This window comes from Brassica napus, chromosome C7, assembly GCF_020379485.1.
Source record: "Brassica napus cultivar Da-Ae chromosome C7, Da-Ae, whole genome shotgun sequence".
Taxonomy (NCBI): domain Eukaryota; kingdom Viridiplantae; phylum Streptophyta; class Magnoliopsida; order Brassicales; family Brassicaceae; genus Brassica; species Brassica napus.
Genome location: NC_063450.1, coordinates 22,998,625 through 23,018,638, shown reverse-complemented (window position 1 = coordinate 23,018,638; position 20,014 = coordinate 22,998,625). Strand labels below are relative to the sequence as shown.

Below are 20,014 nucleotides of genomic sequence, written 5' to 3'. Positions count from 1 at the left end.
AGTGACTCCGAAAATTGAAAAAGAATATGAAGGGATAACATTGGAGAAATTTATACAAAATGTTGGAGAAGTTGCAATGTGAGCCCCTCCCTCACGTCACAATCTTTACCTTTCAACTAATTATTAACCCAAAAAGATCATATGACTTGCCTACTGATTAAGCACGTGGTCCATGTTTTCCATAAAACGCATCGTTTTACCTGTCAGCTCTCTCAGAGTCTTCTTCTTTATATATAAAAAAAAAGTTCATCTCTCTTTTGGAAGCAGAGAAGGATCTTTTGATTTCCGACAATGGCGGCTAGGACATTGTACAAGTAGTCTTTGTCCCTTGTCTTCTTCAACCCAAGTCCCGCTCCACCACTCGCCTAAACCCTTCTTCTCCTGTCAAACTCTCTCCTAATTCGACCAGTAAGTTTCGCTGAATCTCGGTTTCTTAGGCGTTAGCCGAATCAAAGGCTCAATCTTTGTTCTGTTTCCTCTGTGTGATGGGATAGGAGTTTGGGTTAGTAGACATGTCGCTACGAAAGCTTCAATTCCTCTAAGAAGCAGAAGGGTCCTATCATCGTGATTGATAATTACGACAGCCTCACCTACAATCTCTGCCACGAATCCTCCTTTTACGCCTCTTTATCAGCTGAAATGATTTGATTAATAAAATAGCCAAGAACACAAACTTAACAAAACGGTTTCTTTGTTTTATTAACTCTTTCTTTCTTAGCTTTCTTCATTACAATTGATCCTCTTAGCTTAGATCTCTTTATATAGGTCCTAACTTCTCCTATTATATGTTTATCTAGGAATCCTTATCTTTATCCTAACCTATAATTTATTCTACTTATCTTTAATGAATAACTTAATTACCTAGTTATTTTTGAAGCTTATCCAACATTCGACCTTAAGCTTCAAGCTCTTGTTGAATGTCTCTTGTACTCCAATCTTCTTCTTCATGTCGTTGAACTTTGTCCTTGCCAACGCCTTAGTTAGGATGTCTGCACATTGGTCTTCACTTCGTACAAACTCCACTTCGATTTGCTCCTTTTCAACACACTCACGGATGAAATGGAACCTCTTTTGTATGTGCTTACTTCTACGGTGAAAGACTGGATTCTTGGCAAGTGATATAGCTGACTTATTGTCAACATAGATCTTCGTTCTTCCTTGCTCTTTTCCTGTAACTTCACTTAGGAGATCTTGAAGCCAGATGGCTTGCTTTGCAGCTTCCGTAGCTGCCATGAACTCAGCTTCGCAGGAAGATAAGGCCACCGTTTGCTGTTTTTGAGAACACCACGTTATAGGTGTGCCTCCAAAGAAGAACATGTGTCCTGTAGTACTCTTCCCGTCATCTGGATCAGTATTGTGACTGCTGTCACTAAAGCCAACGAGCTTCTGCGTTCCTCTTTTCTTGAACACCAAGCCATTGCCAAGAGTTCCCTTTAAATACCTTAGAACTTGCTTCAGGGCGTTTGCGTGTTGCTCTCTTAGAGACTGCATATACCTGCTTAAGATCCCCACTGCAAACGCAAGATCGGGTCTCGTATGCATTAGATACCTGAGACACCCTATCCTTCTTCGGTACAACGTTGCATCGACTTCTTCATCATCATCGGCCATTGATAACTTTAAACCAAACTCCATGGGCACTTGAGTTGAGTTGCAGTCGTCCATCCCAGCTTCTTTTAGGATCCAACTAGCATATGCTTCTTGCTTAATCATTATACCGTCAGTGCTTTGTCTCACCTCAATACCCAAGTAGTAAGTCAGCTTCCCTAGATCAGACATGTCGAACTTACTTGCCATTCCTTTCTTGAACTCCATGATGGTTTTCATCGAGTTTCCTATTACAAACAGGTCGTCGACATAGATAGCAACAATGAGAAGCTTGTCTCCTTCCTTCTTTCGAGACTGATGACTCCTTTGAGAACTTCATAAACTTCATGTCGATCAAAATCTTGTTGAGCTTTGTATTCCAAGCTCTTGAAGCCTGCTTTAAGCAGTACAAAGCCTTAGAGAGTTTGAAAACCTTGTGCTCTTCTCCCTTCTTTTCAAAACCCTCAGGCTGCGATACATACACATCCTTAGTTAATTCACCATGTAAGAACGCCGTCTTGACGTCAAGATGATGAATCTCGCATCCCTTTATTGCAGCCATTCCAATCAGGAGTCTTATAGTTTCTAGCCGAGCAACAGGAGCGAAAACTTCATCATAATCCACTCCATGTTCTTGCACATATCCTTTTGCTACCAAGCTTGCCTTGAACTTATTGATTGTTCCATCTGCGTTTCTTTTAATTTTAAACACCCACTTAAGACCTATGATCTTGACTCCTGATGGTTTATCAACTAAGTCCCATGTTCTGTTCTTGTTGATGGAGTCAATTTCATCCCTGTCGGCGTTTGTCCACTGAACCAACTTCTTTGCTTCTTGGTAGTTCCGTGGCTCGTCGTCGAGTGAGAGAAGGAGAATCTCGCACCCTAGGTCAGCTAACAATATGTAGTCTTCGAGATGACTTGGACAGCTTACTTGCCTAGTCGATCTTCTAGGGAGTTGAGGTTCGGTTTGGTCTGTGTTTGTGTTGACAGTGGCATAATCTTGAGATGTGTGCGCTTCAACCCCTGCAGCCACGTCGTCTTCTTGGTGCGTACTGATCAAGTAAGGACCATAACCGTTATCCATGGCGTCTCCCCATGTCATTCTGAACATTCCTGATTCTTTTATCTCCTCTGTTTCAGCTCCCTTCCAGTTCCAGCTTTCTTTCTCATTAAAGACCACATCACGACTTACAATTATTCTTCTGGTGGTTGGATTGTAAAGACGGTAAGCCTTCGTTCCTGGTTCTATTCCGAGATGCACCAGCTTCATTGATCGATCATCAAGCTTTCTTAGTTGCCCTGAGTCGATCTTTGTGTGTGCTATGCATCCAAAAATCTTGAGATGAGCTATGCTTGGCTTCCTGTTCTTTAGACACTCGTAAGGAGTCTGGTTCTTCAAAGCTCTCGTGGGAACACGATTAATTATATATGTGGCATGACGAACTGCTTCTCCCCACATATAATTAGGAACTTTCATTGCTTTTAAAAGGCTTCTTGTCATCTCCATCAATGTACGGCTCCTCCGTTCAACCACACCTTTTTGCTATGGCGTATATGGCGCTGTTAAGTGGCGTTTGTTCCCTTTCTTGTTGCAAAAATCTTGAAACTCATTTGAGGTGAACTCTCCACCTCGGTCTGTTCTTAAAGTTGCAATCTCCTTATTGATATCCTTCTCAACAAGTGACTTGAAAGACTTAAACTTCTCAAACGCTACATTCTTTTCCTTCAATAGTATTGACCACATGTACCTTGTGTGATCATCTATGATGACGAAAATGTATCTGTTGTGTGACTGTGTCGCTGGGGAGATTGGTCCACAAAGATCTGCATGAATCAACTCTAACGCACGACAAGCCCTGTAACTCGTTGCTTTTGGGAAAGCCTGTCGAGTTTGTTTCCCAACTAGACACGAATTGCACATCTATTTCTCTCCTTCGATGCTTGGTAGTCCTAAAACCATTGACGCCATAGTCTTTATGGTTTTAAAGCTAATGTGTCCGAGTCTTGCGTGCCACTTCCATTGCTTGTCATCGAGTTTCGCAAGAAAACAGGCTAACTGATCTTGTACAGCCGGTTAGGAGATCTTGGTACCTTCACAAGCAATCTTCCATTAGGGTCTTGTAAAGTCAAGTAATCATCCTTCATCCTTACTTCACAACCCTGTTCCGTAGCTTGTCTGAGACTAAGAATATTACTCCTTAGTTCAGGTATGAAGTAAATATCTCTTAGAAGCTTCTGCTCCCCTGTCTTAGCCTCAAATAATATTGATCCTTTGCCGTTGATGCTGACACAAGATCCATCTCCAAACTTTACTTTTCCCTTTATCTTTTCATTCAGCTCCGAGAAGTATGACCTTTCACCAGTCATATGGTTACTTGCGCCGTTGTCTAGGTACCAAATTCCTTCTTCCTTCTTGCTTGCTTCATACGTTTTTTGCATCACCTTCTCTTCGTTTAAAAACACGACTTCGTGCATGCACAGAGCTGCATCCGCAGTTTCCGTCTCTGTCTTATTTACTTCTTCTTCATTATGTTTGTCGGGACAGAAAGAGGCAAAGTGACCCTTCTTGTGACAGTTGAAACATTCGATTTGAGAGTAGTCTTTCTTCTCCTTGCTTCTCTCTTGTGAATTGTCTCGTCCTCGTCCTCTTCCTCTGTTGCCTCTACAACGTCCGCGATTCAATCCTCTTCCTCTTCCTCTGTTGCCATACGAATTTCCAGAGTTGGAGTAAAGAAGATTGCCTTGTTGCTCATGTGCTTCTTCTTCCTTTATTCGTTCTTCGTAAGCTTTGAGCCTCCCCACAATGTCTTCATACTTTATTGTGTTTAGGTCTAACAGCTGCTCCAAAGATGTGGCTATGTGAATAAACTTGCTTCTCGGTAGGCTATTAAGCAACTTCTTCACAATCTTAGGTTCTTCAATGCTTTTACCTAACGAAGTTGCTTGAGACGCAAGTTCCGACAACCTTCCTGAGAAAGTGTCTATCGTCTCCGAATCACTCATCCTCAGGCGATCAAAATCTTTCATTAGGGTCTAGAGACGAGCCTCTCTTACGTGCTCTGCACCAAGATTCCTCGATTTAATAGCTTCCCATATATTCTTCGGAGTTCCTTGATCACCAACTTGCATCAACAAATTCTCTGGTATGGATTGGAATAAAAGAGCAGTAGCTATATCATTCTTCTCTGCTTCTTCTGTTCCCGGATCTATTACTTCCCATACCTTGTAGACCTGAAGAAGAACTTTCATACGCATCACCCACACCGTATAATTTGTCAACGTGAGCATCGGACATACGACCGCACTCGGAACAGCTTCCTTCAACTTCACCAATGCTTTAGAATCATCCATCGTATTATCTTGACTATCAAAAGAACAATCAACCTGGTTGTTCTGATACCAAATAAAGTAGCCAAGAACACAAACTTAACAAAACGGTTTCTTTGTTTTATTAACTCTTTCTTAGCTTTCTTCATTACAATTGATCCTCTTAGCTTAGATCTCTTTATATAGGTCTTAACTTCTCCTATTACATGTTTATCTAGGAATCCTTATCTTTATCCTAAACCTATAAGTTATTCTACTTATCTTTAATGAATAACATAATTACCAAGTTATCTTTGAAGGTTATCCAACAATTAATTGAAGAATTTTAAAGTTCTGATGTTCGCTCAATCAACAATATTCATTAGGTTAAGGTGTGCCTTGTGATTAATTGTTAGAGTCTCATTATTTCACCATCCAATCTTCGTTTGACATGCTTTATTGTCGCCAGCTGAGTCTTTATTGTCGAAAGCTCCTGTGTTGTAAGAATTCGTTCTTGATCCAGCAAAAGCTAACACACACTTCTTTTCATAGTTTTTTTTAGTGCTCTGATTATCTCACATAACGCATAGATCCATAATGTACAATTTGATCTTGTCGCATTCCTAGTGCATTCCATTTGTATTTACCGTTTTTAGTATATGGTTGTGATAAATAGTATACCTATTTTTTTTCATAGGATATGGGAGAGCTAGGGTGTAATTTTGAAGTTACCGCAATGATGAACTTACAGTAGAGGAGCTGAAAAGGCGAGAAGAAACCAATGTGCATTCAAAACGTTATCTGGCTAATCAAGTGGTGTTGATTCCTTTATTACGCTCTCATTTTTTTTTGAAAGCCAAGAGGGGTGCTGATTTTCCTGGCCCTGGTAAATATTTTAGTCTCCGATATCTTTTAAGACTCTTATAGTGAAGGAAAGGTAGATAACAGCTCTCTTAATATTGATAGGTACCCCCACAAGACTCTGGGATTTCCTTACAAACTGTTTTGGAACTCGGACCACATGCCCCTTTATTTTGGAGTATGTATAGGAGAAGCTTTTGGAGGTTAGTTTGCATAAGAAACAAAATACATCTATATTGCCCTTTTGTTGTTCTGACATTGTTGTATAGTTTGTGTAATGGATCCCTCAAGTGTAATGCACTTTTGTATGAACTTTGGTTGTAGGAAAGATTGTGCGGTCACCATTTGGTGTTATGCATGGGAAAAGCTCCATGGTTTACTATGATGACAAAGGAGAAGAAGGCTTGTTCTCTGGCTTATCAAAGTATGAATCTATATGTTTTCTGCTAAAATCATAATCATGTTTATAAATGCATACTAAAAAGAAATCTTGTTGGACTGTCTTCCAGCCCTTTCCTTGTAGGTAGATATCACAGCCTCGTGATCGAAAAGGATTCGTTTCCCAGTGATGAGCTCGAGGTTACTGCAGCATGGACAGAGGATGGTTTGGTTATGGCGGCTAGACACAGGAAGCACAAGCATATACAGGTAAACAAAAACTCACTTAAGTGTTTCATGTTTCTTCTTACCTCTTCCATTAAAAACAGAAGTTTCTAAAGTCTTGTAAAAATTTGGTTCACAGGGAGTTCAGTTTCATCCGGAGAGTATTATAGCAACTGAAGGCAAGACAATTGTCCGCAATTTCATTAAACTTGTTGAGAAAAAGGAGGCTGAGATGTTGCCTTAAGGCTTTTTTCAATCAGAAAACCAGATGTGTAGGTTTAGTGTCTCCCTGTAATAAAGCTTGCCAATGCAAGATGTTCATCGTCTATATTCCTATTGTTTGGTTTTGATTGGTTGATTCGGTTGTATAACAAAGTCATGTTGAGCTTCATGTAATGAGATCACTGATGCAACCTCTTTAGCAATGTTCTTCAGAGGATGTGCTGAGTCCTCCAGAGGCTTTGGGGTTAGCATTACTTCCTAGTTTCACCACATTGGACTTCTGTCCTCTACTTCTAGATGAGCCCCCCTATTAAAAGGTTCAAGCAGTTTAAGACTTAGTACACTGGGAAAACAAGATTTATGAATAAAAACTGAAGATTTAAGCCATTGTAATGTGAAGTCAGTGTCTTGTAGAACCCATATGTATAATATATATGTTATGAATCTTTAAAACAAGATTTATAAAATTTAACATAAGCGTTCTGAAATAATGACAGGATGAGCATATATTAAGGAGTGGTGTTAGGACCAAGTCTCTACACTCCACCACAGTTGTTTGATACTTTAAGGTATAGCAAAGAAGTGGCACATGGGTGCGTGCTTCCCTTTATCCTCCCTTTCTTTCCATATTAAGTGGCGACGTCAAAACAGTTTGGTGGCAATACCGTTTGTTAGATAAAAACAAAAAAAGAATCGGCGGTACAAAAGTTATGGTGTTTTCAAATTAACTGGTGACGTTAAGATCGGTTTTCAAATATGGTGGATATGATCTAACGTGAAAATACCGTTTAGTTTTTTTTTTATATATCTTATCAGCTGATCCCGTTAGTCTACTGCTACAAAATAGATTGGTTATCGCACTATCTTATCCGAATTTAAAGTGTTTTCCGACTAATACCAGAGAATAACTAGACTAATATCAGAGGATAGCCGGATCGCAATCCAGTTTGTTAGACAATATTATAACGAGCTAGCGGTAAAACTAGTAACGTTATTGCTCTGCGCCGCATATATCACAAAACATGTTGTAAGATGTTTATTAAGAAGTATATACGAACTTATACTTTTGTAGTCATAAAACTTTTTTTTTTTTTGGAACGGCAGTCGCAAAGACTCTAGAAATCGATTTTAATGGCTTTATGCAGTTGAAGTACTGAATATGCTTCTCTGAAACCCATACTGCAGTTGGTCAAATGCCGGAAAATGGTCTATTTCAATCTAAATTTTCCCAGTCGTGTTTTTTTTTCTTTTCAAACTTTGTAGTAGTTTGAATTCTCTACTGAGTTGAATATAATTTCAAAATATAATACATGAACTTTACGCATCATGTTTTTACCTTTCCGAATTTATGTTTATTTCATATTAAAATAAACAAAAATTTAAAAATACTACATGAACTCTCAAAACCGTGCTTATAGATATATTGACTGTCAAAGGTTTTAGTCATCTATTAATTCATCAAACTGATGTAATTTTGGATAAATTCTATAAAATTAAATTTTTTAAAATACTATATAAACTCTCAAAATTGAGCTTATATATATTGATTGTCAAAGGTGTTAATCATCTGTTAATTTATCCAAAAAACGTCATTTTGAATAAATTTTGTAAAATAAAATAAAAACAATTTTGAGAGGTTCGAACTCTTACACAGGTGGACAAGTAAGAGCATACTAACTTCTAGATCAAAGTAACTTTCTTGTATAAATTGTGTAAACATTAACTTATATATAAGTTTTAGTTTAATCAAATAAATGTTATCAAATTTTTATTGTTTTAGTTTTATCAAATACATCTATAATTATTTATGTTTTTAAATTTAACTTTAAAATAGTTATTTTATAAATTTAAATTAATAATTATTAATTTAAATATTTACTTTATAGTATAAATAAAAATAAAATATATTGTAAAATTTAGAATTTTGTGTTGTTTATGTATATAAAGTTACATTTAAAAATATAACTAAATTTTCAAAAACATTAATTTTAATAATATTAATAACGTAATAATTTAAATTAATAACATTGTTTTATTAATTTAAAATGTGACGGTCAATATATATATATATATAATCATGATTTTCATTTTTGTAGTACTTGTCAAAAACAACATCGTTTTGATAATTAATGGTTGGTTGATAACACCTTTGACGTCAGTATATATAAACACGTTTTAAGATTTCATATAGTATTTTTGAAATTTTGTTTAGTTTAATATGGAATATGCACTATTATAAAGTTTGAGAAGGAAAAGACATGATACATAAAGTTCATATAGTATTTAAAAATAAAAATTTGTGTAGTTCAATATGAAATACGCATTACTACAAAGTTCAGGTAAAAAAAACGCAGGACGGATAAAATTCAGCACAATTTGATACCTTAACCCTCCTTCTTTTTGTCTGTCGCCTCCTCTTTCTCTTATTCTCTTCTTCTATCATCTCTTCTCTCTTACCTTCTTCACCACGCTACCTCATCACCATGTCTGAAAACTCAACTCCGACCACTGCTCACGAGACCATCGTCGTCTCCAACAACTCCACCATCCTTAACGTTAACATGAATAAAGTTACAAAACTAACCAGCCTCAACTTCTACATGTGGAACCGACAAGTTCATTCTTTGTTGGATGGGTACGATCTTGCTGGCTATGTTGATGGATCTACCATTGTCCTGCCGCCTACTGTTACTGAATATGGAGTTGTCAAAGCCAACCCGACGTACGTTCTCTGGAAACGTAAGGACAAGCTGATCTACAACACCCTACTTGGTGTGATCTCCCCATCGGTCCAGTATCTACCCTCGACGACCACCACCTCGTCTGAGATCTGGGAGACTCTCTCCTCCACGTATGTGAAGCCCAGCCGCGGTCACATCCGCCAACTCAAGCAACAGCTCCGCCAGTGGACCAAGGGAGCCAAGACAATTCATGAGTACTTTCAAGGGCTTACTTCCCGATTCGATCAGCTCGCGCTGCTTGGCAAACCAGAGGATCATGAGGACAAGAATGAGTATGTTCTTCAAGGCCTCTCTGACGACTACAAAACCGTCGTGATGTCTCACCGTCTCTAACTGAGATTCATGAAAACTCATCAACCATGAATTGAAGCTTGCGATGAAAATAGAGGTGATCTCATCTCTTCTGATCACTGCTAACGTGGCCAATGTTCGAGGCAATAACAACGCCTCTCGCAATCAGGGCCGCACAACAACAGAGGCAATCACATCAACAACAACTGGGGCAATCAACAACATAACACTCCACATAACCAGTATACTCCACGCCCTTACAATGGGAAATGTCAAATCTGTTGCGTTCATGGACACAACGCACGCCGCTGCTCTCAGCTCCAACTCCCTGGTGGTTATGGTGGCTCAAATCAGTCTTCTGTTTCCTCCTATGCCCCATGGCAACCAAGAGCTCACCTTGCATCCTCTCATCCCTACAACGCAGCCAACTGGCTCCTGGACAGCGGTGCGACGCACCACTTGACGTCTGACCTGAACAATCTCACCCTTCACCAGCCTTACACTGGTGGAGAAGAGGTTACAACTGCTGATGGTACTGGGTTACATATTTCATATACTGGTTCTGCCTTACTCCCTACACCTAATCGTTCATTGTCTCTCAAAGATGTTCTGTTTGTGTCGGATGTTCAACGCAACTTGATTTCTGTTCACCGACTGTGTAACACTAACAAGGTTTCCGTTGAATTCTTTCCTGCACATTTTCAGGTGAAGGATCTCAGCACGGGGTCCAATTGCTCCAAGGTCGAGCTAATCGGGAGCTGTATGAGTGGCCAATGAATCCCAAGAACCCGACCTCACTCTTTGCTTCCCCATCTCCGAAAACAGACCTCTCCTCTTGGCATTCCTGGCTTGGCCACCCAGCTTTACCGCTTTTAAAAACTCTTGTTTCCAAGTTCTCCTTACTTGTTTCGTTGTCTTCACCGAAACACTTATTTTGTTCGGATTGTTCTATTAATAAAAGCCACAATCTACCTTTCTACTCAAACACAATTGTCTCAAAACACCAACTCCAATATCTCTATACCAACGTTTGGACCTCGCCAATTGTCTCTGTTGATAACTACAAATACTACTTAGTTATCGTGGACCTCTATACGAGATACACATGGTTGTATCCGCTGAAACAAAAATCGCAGGTCCATGAGACGTTTGTGACTTTCAAGACACTTGTGGAGAACAAGTTCAAAACAAAGATTGAGACTCTATACTCGGATATTGGTGGAGAATTTGTTGCTTTGTGATCGTTTCTAACGACTCATGGTATCACACATCTGACCACACCGCCTCACACTCCTGAGCACAATGGTGTCTCAGAAAGGAAGCATCGTCACATTGTCGAGACAGGTCTCACCTTGCTCAACAAATCGTCAATGCCTAAAGCATATTGGAGTTATGCGTTCTCTGCTGCTGTTTATCTTACTAACAGGATGATCACACCAGTTCTTGGTAATGAGTCTCCATATGCGAAGCACTTTGGTCAGGCTCCCAACTATCTCAAGCTTAGAGTGTTTGGATGTCTATGCTTCCTGTGGCTTTGTCCCTACACGAGCCAGAAGCTAGACGATCGGTCAAAGCCATGTACCTTCCTTGGCTATTCCTTAAGTCAAAGCGCATACTTATGCTTGGAAAAAGAGTCTGGACGAATATATGTCTCGAGGCATGTCCAGTTCGTGGAGACAATCTTTCCGTTTGCCAAACCTGCTTCAACGGTTACTCTGGAACCGATTACTGAAACTTCAGCTGGGATTTTGAGTTCTCCAGTGACTCCAGTACCGATTACGCCACTCGCTACAGCTCCCTTGCCAGCTCCCCTGTGCAACGATCCTCACCTGCCTCGGAACCAACAACACCAACATGACATCTCGACGTCGTCTTCGGATCCTGCTGCGCCTCCAGCAACTTTAACACCTCCTACAGACCAAGGCCAGACTTCCAACCAAACCGTAAACCCAACTACACAACCTTCCTCTGTTTCTCCAACCCAAAACAGAACAACATCCCCAACACCACCTCCTAACCCGACAGCACCACCTTCCACATTACCACAAAACAACCCTATACCACCACCACCACAAGCCAATAACCATCCCATGAAAACTAGATCCAAAAACAATATCACCAAACCAAAAACAAAGCAGTCATTTACCGTCTCCACTACACCACTCAAACCCATAATCCCAAAAACTGTAGCTGAGGCAATGCAGGATCCCAATTGGAGACAAGTAATGTACGATGAGATAAATGCTCAAATCCGGAATGGAACTTCTGAGCTTGCTGTCCCTACTGATGACATGAATATTGTGGGCTGTAAGTGGGTTTTTACTTTGAAATATTTACCTAACGGACAACTTGATAGGTACAAGGCGCGGCTCTTGGCGAAAGGCTTTCATCAACGCTACGGCCATGATTTTACAGAGACCTTCAGTCATGTCGTCAAGTCCACAACGATCAGAACTGTTCTGCATCTAGCTATTAACAAAGGCTGGAGTGCTCGCCAGATAGATGTCAACAATGCGTTCCTTCAGGGTACACTCGAAGAAGAGGTATATGTTACTCAGCCCCCGGGATTCATAGACCGTGATCATCCACATCATGTGTGCTGTCTTCGCAAAGCCTTGTACGGACTTAAACAAGCCCCTCGGGCTTGGTATCAGGAGCTGGGACAATATCTTCTCATACAAGGCTTCATCAACTCCACATCAGATGCTTCGCTCTTCATCCGGAATACGGGCCGCGACATCACATATATCTTGGTCTATGTCGATGACATGATCATTACGGGTAGCAACTATGGACTCATCTCCTCTATCATTGCAAATCTTGCGCAACGGTTTTCTTTGAAGGACCTTGGGGAACTGAGTTACTTTATGGGCATCGAGGCTACTCGTACATCTAATGCAGAAAAAGTATGTGATTGATCTCCTTACTCGGACCAACATGCTTCAGGCTCGACCTGTTTCTACTCCGATGTCTCCGACTCCTAAACTGTCGCTCCACTCAGGCACACCACTGGAATCGTCTACAGAATACCGCACAGTCCTTGGCAGCCTCCAGTACCTGGCGTTCACGAGACCCGATATAGCCTATGCAGTTAATAAGCTCTCTCAGTTCATGCACAAGCCCACTGATTTTCATTGGCAAGCTGTGAAACGGGTTCTTCGTTACCTCACAGGCACGTCGGCTCATGGAGTATACATCAGGGCGAACACACCATTGACACTCCATGCTTACTCCAATGCTGATTGGGCAGGAAACGTCGATGACTAAACATCCACAAACGCATATGTTTTGTATCTCGGTGCAAATCCAGTCTCCTGGAGCTCTAAGAAGCAACGTGGTGTTGCGCATTCTTCAACGGAAGCTGAGTACCGCTCGGTCGCAAACACAACTTCTGAGATACGCTGGGTCTGCTCTCTAAACTTGGCATCTCCTTATCCACTGTACCGATCATCTTCTGCGACAACATAGGTGCGACGTATCTCTCGGCTAACCTTGTTTTCCACTCTCGCATGAAACACATTGCCCTTGACTACCACTTCATTCGAGATAATGTACAAGCTGGAGCTCTCCGCGTTTCACATGTCTCTACACGGGACCAACTCGCTGATGCTCTCCCCAAAGCACTCCCGAGACCACGGTTTGATGAGATCATGTCCAAGATTACTCAAGTACCTTCATTTTGATGGGGTTTATAGGAGATATATTAGGAAAGGATATAATATATTAGACAAGTCTTACCCTAATCTCTTGTATAATCTCAGTATATATTGTAACTCTACAAGTCTAATACAATCATTCAGACTTCATATCACGTTTCTTTATTCCTAACTTAATACCGATATTCTCGAGTGATCTCTAAGAATCTGGATTCTACATTGTAGTAAAATAGCTGTTACCCAATTCATATACTTTTCTTAACGTCTTTTATTGGTTTTTACGATGGAACCCAACTACCTTACTTGGAGAAAAAAAGAAGAAGCATTATCCCTCGAAAAAAGGAAACAGTGAAAACAAATATTTGGGACATCGAACATTTTCTCTCTTTTTACGCGCAAAGCATATTCACTAATTACTAATTACACATTTTTCTTTCTAATAATAACTAATCAGATAATTAAAACATATTGACATCATCATATTTTCACCATATTTTATCTGCAATTTTTTTTTTTGTTTGACAATATCAGCAAAAGTAAGATCAAAGATCTCATCATAAAAGATTAACATTTTACCAAAAAAAAAAAAAAAAAAATATCATCATATATAATAGGGAGAATTGCCAAGTGTGACTCAAAACTTGGAGTCAAACCCAAAACAATACCCCAACTTGGGTCAAAGACAAAAGTAATCTAAAAGGCTATTGAAATTACAACTATCCCCTTGTGACCAAACAAGAAAACAGAATTTTTTTTACGTTTCTACCCCTCGCAAGTCGTCTGTTTAGACGACTTGAAAATAAGTCGTTTGGACAGTTAGTCTTAAACATAATTTAAAAATTTTGTAAAAAATGTTTTGATAAGTGAAAAATGGGAATTATGTAATTAACATATGTCTTAGGAGGTATAAATTAAGATATAACAAATTTCAATTGTTTTCAGTATAGATGAGTCAAAGTAGTGAGTCATGATATTCTTAAGTTTGTGTTTCATCAACATATGTTGTAGTATTGTATGTGTTCTTAGGGTTAGATTTTGGAAAGCATTAAAACCGTTTTTGAAAATTTTTAAAATTACTTATGCGTGTTCATTTCTGTGTATAGTAAACACTATTTAAGTATAATTTGATTTTATAACGTGGTTAGTTAGTTAATCTAGTCATTTTAGTTTAGGGGTTCATTTTAGGGTCTAGGACGACTTAATATTTTGTCGTCTGAAAACAGACGACTAAATATTAAGTCGTCTGTTGTACATTATCAGCCAGAATAAGTCGTCTAAACCGGACCAAACCTTAAAGTTTACCAATGTACTTATAAAGCTAACCGGATTATTTACCCAATATATAAGGTGATTTTTATTTTTTTTGTTTCATTTTTCGCGAAATTCAGAAACCCTAACAGTTCTCTCTCAAAGGCGATTTCGAATTCCCACGATTTCCGAACAAACCATCGTTCTCAACGTCGGCTATCTATCTCACTTCATTCTCACCGTTGTCGCCGCAGCTTCTTCTAACCCTAGCGCCGCTGATTCCTCTAAACCCTAGCGCCGCCGATTCCTCTAAACCCTAGCGCCGCCGCTTCCACTATTTCCGAACAAACCGTCGCCCTCGCCACCGTGGTCACCAACGTTCTCACCGCCGCTTCCTCTAAACACTAGCACCGCCGCTTCTTCTAAACCCTAGCGCCGCCGCTTCTTCTCTGTAAATCTTAGCGCCGTTTCTCTGTAAACCCTAACGCCGCTAAGTCATCAATCTCGAGGAAAAGATGAACATAAAACGTTGTCTCTATCAATTTACTCATTCTCACCGTTTCACGTTTATTTTTTCAGATCTATAACCGCAATGACGAGTACTCCAACTCCTTCTGCGACTGGAAGACTTGTAAGTAATTTAAGTCGTCTGGAAAGTCTTCCAACTGGACGACTTAGTAGATGACTTAAATATAAGTCGTCCATTTGGATGACTTTCCAGACGACTTAATTATAAGTCGTCTACTAAGTCGTCTGGACTTATATTGTTGTCTTTGATTATTTTGCAGACAAAAAGGATGGATATTCCAGAACTCCCCCGTAGGTTATACACATCAGGGGAAGAGCCAGAAGCCCACAATAGCATTTCGTATCATACGAATAACAGCAAGTTGCATACTGCTCTTAGGAAAGCTCTTACTGATGACGAATTTGAAGAGCTCAAGGAGTCGAGTTTGGGAGTTTTCATCAAGTTCAAGGAGCAGGGATTTGGTTGGGCTTCAAGGCTGGTTCACTACATGCTCAGTTTCAAGCTGGACATTAAGAAGAAGTATGAGATGTGGTCTCTCGTTGGTCCAGAACCTTTGAGGTTTTCACTGTTAGAGTTTGAAAACCTCACTGGTCTAAACTGCGAGTACATCGAGGACCTTGAGACACCAAAATGTGACGTTACCCCAGAGATGGTTTCTTTCTGGGGGATGCTGGGAGTTCATCTGGAAGCTGGGCCAACTACTGATCAGATAATAGCAGCACTGAAGAGATGCGGGGATTGGTCCAGGGAAGATCGCAAGCGGCTCGCGTACCTCTCCATCTTCACTGGATTCATTGAAGGGAGAAAGTTTTCAACCGCTACACGATCTACTCTGGCAAGGCTAGTGATGGATTTAGAACGGTTTGAGAATTATCCATGGGGGAGAGTCGCGTTTAAGGTGCTGATGGACTCTTTGTGGAACAAAGAAATTGCTGGCTGTTACACCGTGGATGGGTTTATACAAGTTCTTCAGGTCTGGACGTACACAGCTATGCCGGAATTGGGTACTAGTATTGGTGGTCCCAGAGCAGACAGTCCGTCTCCACCGATACTGGCTTACGAGGGCAGCAGAGGCCGCAGATCAATGAAAGCTACTATCTTGAGTCAGGTATTTACTTCAATCCAAAAGACTGCGCAGACGACTTATTATAAGTCGTCTGGAAGGTCGTCCAGCTGGACGACTTATCGGACGACTTATAATAAGTCGTCTGGAAAGTCTTCCCAGCTGGACGACTTATCGAACGACTTATAATAAGTCGTCTGGAAAGTCTTCCCAGCTGGACGACTTATCGGACGACTTAATTAAGTTGTCTGGAAAGTCTTCCATCTGGACGACTTATTAGACGACTTATTATAAGTCGTCTGGAAGGTCTTCCAGCTGGACGACTTAGTAGACGACTTATAATTAAGTCGTCTATTTAGTATTTTTTTTCAAATATCTAACTCGATTCTTCTATTTACTGCAGACCCGCGTGATCAACTTTGTTGAGAAGGACATTAGTGAAATGTGGCCAAAATGGGACTCTGAGGTTGAGGACCTGCCCGCGGAGAACATCATTAAAGTCATGTATGAGCGGAGACCGTGGAAGTGGACCATGGATTGCTGGGAAGTCACTGGTACTAAGGTCAATACAAAACCTAAGGTTGTGACTCCATCGAAGAAGGCCAAAGAGATGGTTGTGTTGGAGGAGGAGGAGGAGGAGGAGGAAGACAATCCAAGACCTCGGAAGAAAGCTCGTAAAGAGGCTCCTAAAGTGGCTAGTGAAGAGGCTAGAGAAGAGGCTAGAGGGGTGACCAGAGAGGAGTTGGAAATTATGTTCAAGGGCGTAGCTGACTGCATGAAAAAAGGGTTTAATAAGTGCATGAGGGAGTTTAGGAAGTTGTCCGATAGATTGGAAGCTGTGGAGAAGAAGGTTGGTGTCACCAATCAGGCTACCCCTCCACCTCTAACCAATCAGGCTACCCCTCAAGATAAACAGCCTACCCCTCTTGCCAAAGAAACCGGGGGTAGAAACAATCAGGCTACCCCTCAAGATAAACAGCCTACCCCTCTTGCCAAAGAAACCGGGGGTAGAAACAAACAGGCTACCCCTCATGCCAATGAAACCGTGGTTAGTAACCAGCCTCCTCCTCATCAAACCAAACAGCAGCCTCCTCCTCCTCAAAAGAAACAGCAGCAGCCTCCTCCTCCTCAAAAGAAAGCTCTTTTATTGCAGAGATGGTTGCCGGATGATACAGCAACCGAGGCGAACTCGGTAAATAAGATCTTGCCGGAGGATAAAGCAGATGGTGTCACCTCCAAAGAGATTGTTGCTGTCACTTCCACCGATCACCAACCGAGCCTCGCTTCCACCGATCAACAACCGAGCCTCGCTTCCACCGAGCCAAGCGATCAAGTTTCAGAACCGAGCCTGGTTGTATTGGACAAGCGTGCAAAGAGTAAACGACCGAAGAAACCTGCTCCCACTGTGAGATCTCCTTATACGGCAGAGAAAAAAAAAGATAAAGTGGCAGCCTATAATCCATTTCCGCCAGTAAACAAAGATAAGTTGAAGGAACTCGCTGATTGGTTGAAAACTGATCCGTAAGTGATTGCTTTCCCCATAATAGCTTGATTTAGTCGTCCAAAACTGATTGCTTTTTTGTTTGCAGTCATTATTTAACTAAGACCAAGGACAAACCACGTACATCACCAACAAGGTGGTACCACTTCCTCCGGACAGCCAGAGGATGGCTGGAAGACTGCGTCAGTCTTCTGCACACGATTTAAGTCGTCTACAAAGTCGTCCAAGTAGACTACTTTCCAGACGACTTAAAGATAAATCGTCTGGAAAGTCGTCTACTTGGACGACCACGTAGACGACTTATATTTAAGTCGTCTGGTAACTTCTAACTTGTTATATTTAATATGCAGCATATAGATGCTTGGATTAATGTGCTAAGGCAGAGGTATCAGGAGAACCCACAAGCTTTCAGGAGCGAGCGAATGTGCTTCCTGGATCACAACTTTTCCCAGTCTTGGAGAGAGCAGTATCAGCTCTTCAAAACATCGGAACCTGATCACAAAGGTTTAGGAAGAGTTCTACCTGGTGGGGCGTCGAATTTTTATGACGGATCAATACCTTCATTTTGCCAATCAAACAAGAAGTGGGGGGGGGGGGGGGGGGACATTGATGTTATCTATGCGCCAGTGAACTTGGACGACAAGCATTGGGTTGCTATTTGGATATCGATCCCTAAGAGGCACATAGTCGTCTGGGACAGCATACCTTCATCTAGTGTACCAGACGCATGGGATGCGATAATGGATTCTTTTCTCCAGATGGTCCCTTATCTGCTTGTTGAGTGCGCAGCCACCGACGAAATACGGGTCAAATACGGGTTGGAGCCATACACATATGAGAGACCGCTGAAAGGTGTACCCACGGCCAACAATGGTGATTGTGGCGTGTACGCTGTAAAGTACATTGAATGTCATGCTCTTGGGGTCTCCTTTGACCCTAAAGACTTTGCTAGGTGCAACGCAAAGAAAATGAGGGATAATATGGCGGTGGATATATGGAAGGAGCTTGTTGATCAGCATCTGAAAGAAAATGTGGATGGTGATAAGTTCGTGGGCATGTATGATTAGATTTGTGTTTGTATTTGAACTTGTCTTTGTATTTGAACATGATTTTTTAACAAGCGAAGTATTTGTATTTCAGCTTGTCTTTGTATAGATTTGTAAATATATAAGTTGTCTGGAAGAAATAAGTCGTCTGGAAGGTTTTCCAACTGGACGACTTACAAATAAGTCGTCTAGAAGGTTTGGACGACTTATTATAAGTCGTCTGGAAGGTTTTCCAACTGGACGACTTACAAATAAGTCGTCTAGAAGGTTTGGACGACTTGAAGGGATAGTAGAAGGTAGTCTAAAAATAAAATACACTTGAAGGGATAGTAGAAGGTCGTCTAAAAATAAAATACACTGGACGACTAAAAATTTAGTCGTCTGGACGGGTAATCAAGACTGGACGACTTAAATTTAGGTCGTCTGGACAACTAGTCAACTGGTTGTGTACATTGTGGTTTCGTATGGCCAGTTTCCTTGCAGTTTGAGCATCTCCGTGCCCTGTGTTTCTTCCTGGGTTTGTGTCCTCTCATCCTAGATAGCTCCAACCAAGATTGCCATCTTGATTTCTTCGGTCTCCCCCGACCACGCTTTAGTTCTGGAGGAAAGCATTCTCGTTCCTCAATATGTTGTGACACGATAGGATATATATTCTCTGAGTATCCTGCATACAGATAATTCTTTGAGTACAGTGGACATACAAGTGTGGAGATATGCAAACCAGCATGTATTCCAGCAGCTATAGCATAAAAAAAAAACTTCAGACGACTTATATATAAGTCTTCTACGAGAAACGGGCTAGTTTTGCATTTGACCGAATCGTGTCAGATCTTTGACTATTTCTGGACGACTTATAATTCAGTCGTCTCTGGGAAAGTTAAAATTTCAATATTTTATGAAAACTTGACGACTTACGTGTAAGTCGTCCTAGGTTAGTTTTGTAATTGGAAAATAAAACTTGAAATTTAACTTTCTCCAGCCGACTTAGATGAAAGTCGTCCAGCTAAACGACTTAATTTAAGGTCGTCCGGGATAAGCAAGGTTTGACCAGAAAATTGGAAAAAATTCTGGACGACTTTGCTTTCCCCGGACGACTTTAAATTAAGTCTTCTGGAGGGACGACTTTATATTAAGTCGTCTGGTTAAAGTTAAATTATGAAGTTTTATTTTTCAATTACAAAACTAACCTAGGACAACTTACACGTAAGTCGTCAAGTTTTCATAAAATATTGAAATTTTAACTTTCCCAGAGACGACTGAATTATAAGTCGTCCAGAAATAGTCAAAGATCTGACACGATTCGGTCAAATGCAAAACTAGCCCGTTTCTCGTAGACGACGTATATATAAGTCGTCTG

General features: G+C 40.7%; 1 protein-coding gene across 1 annotated transcript; it reads left to right on the top strand.

The window, feature by feature from the left end:
* The first annotated feature begins 216 nt into the window (after positions 1-216).
* LOC106430652 (anthranilate synthase beta subunit 2, chloroplastic-like) lies at positions 217-6,852 on the top strand. The gene is made up of 6 exons (XM_013871431.3): positions 217-408; positions 5,594-5,782; positions 5,863-5,960; positions 6,082-6,181; positions 6,267-6,405; positions 6,500-6,852. The coding sequence occupies exons 3-6, from the start codon at positions 5,918-5,920 to the stop codon at positions 6,602-6,604; spliced, it is 387 nt and encodes a 128-aa protein (XP_013726885.1). The 5' UTR covers positions 217-408; positions 5,594-5,782; positions 5,863-5,917; the 3' UTR covers positions 6,605-6,852.
* Positions 6,853-20,014: the final 13,162 nt, after the last annotated feature.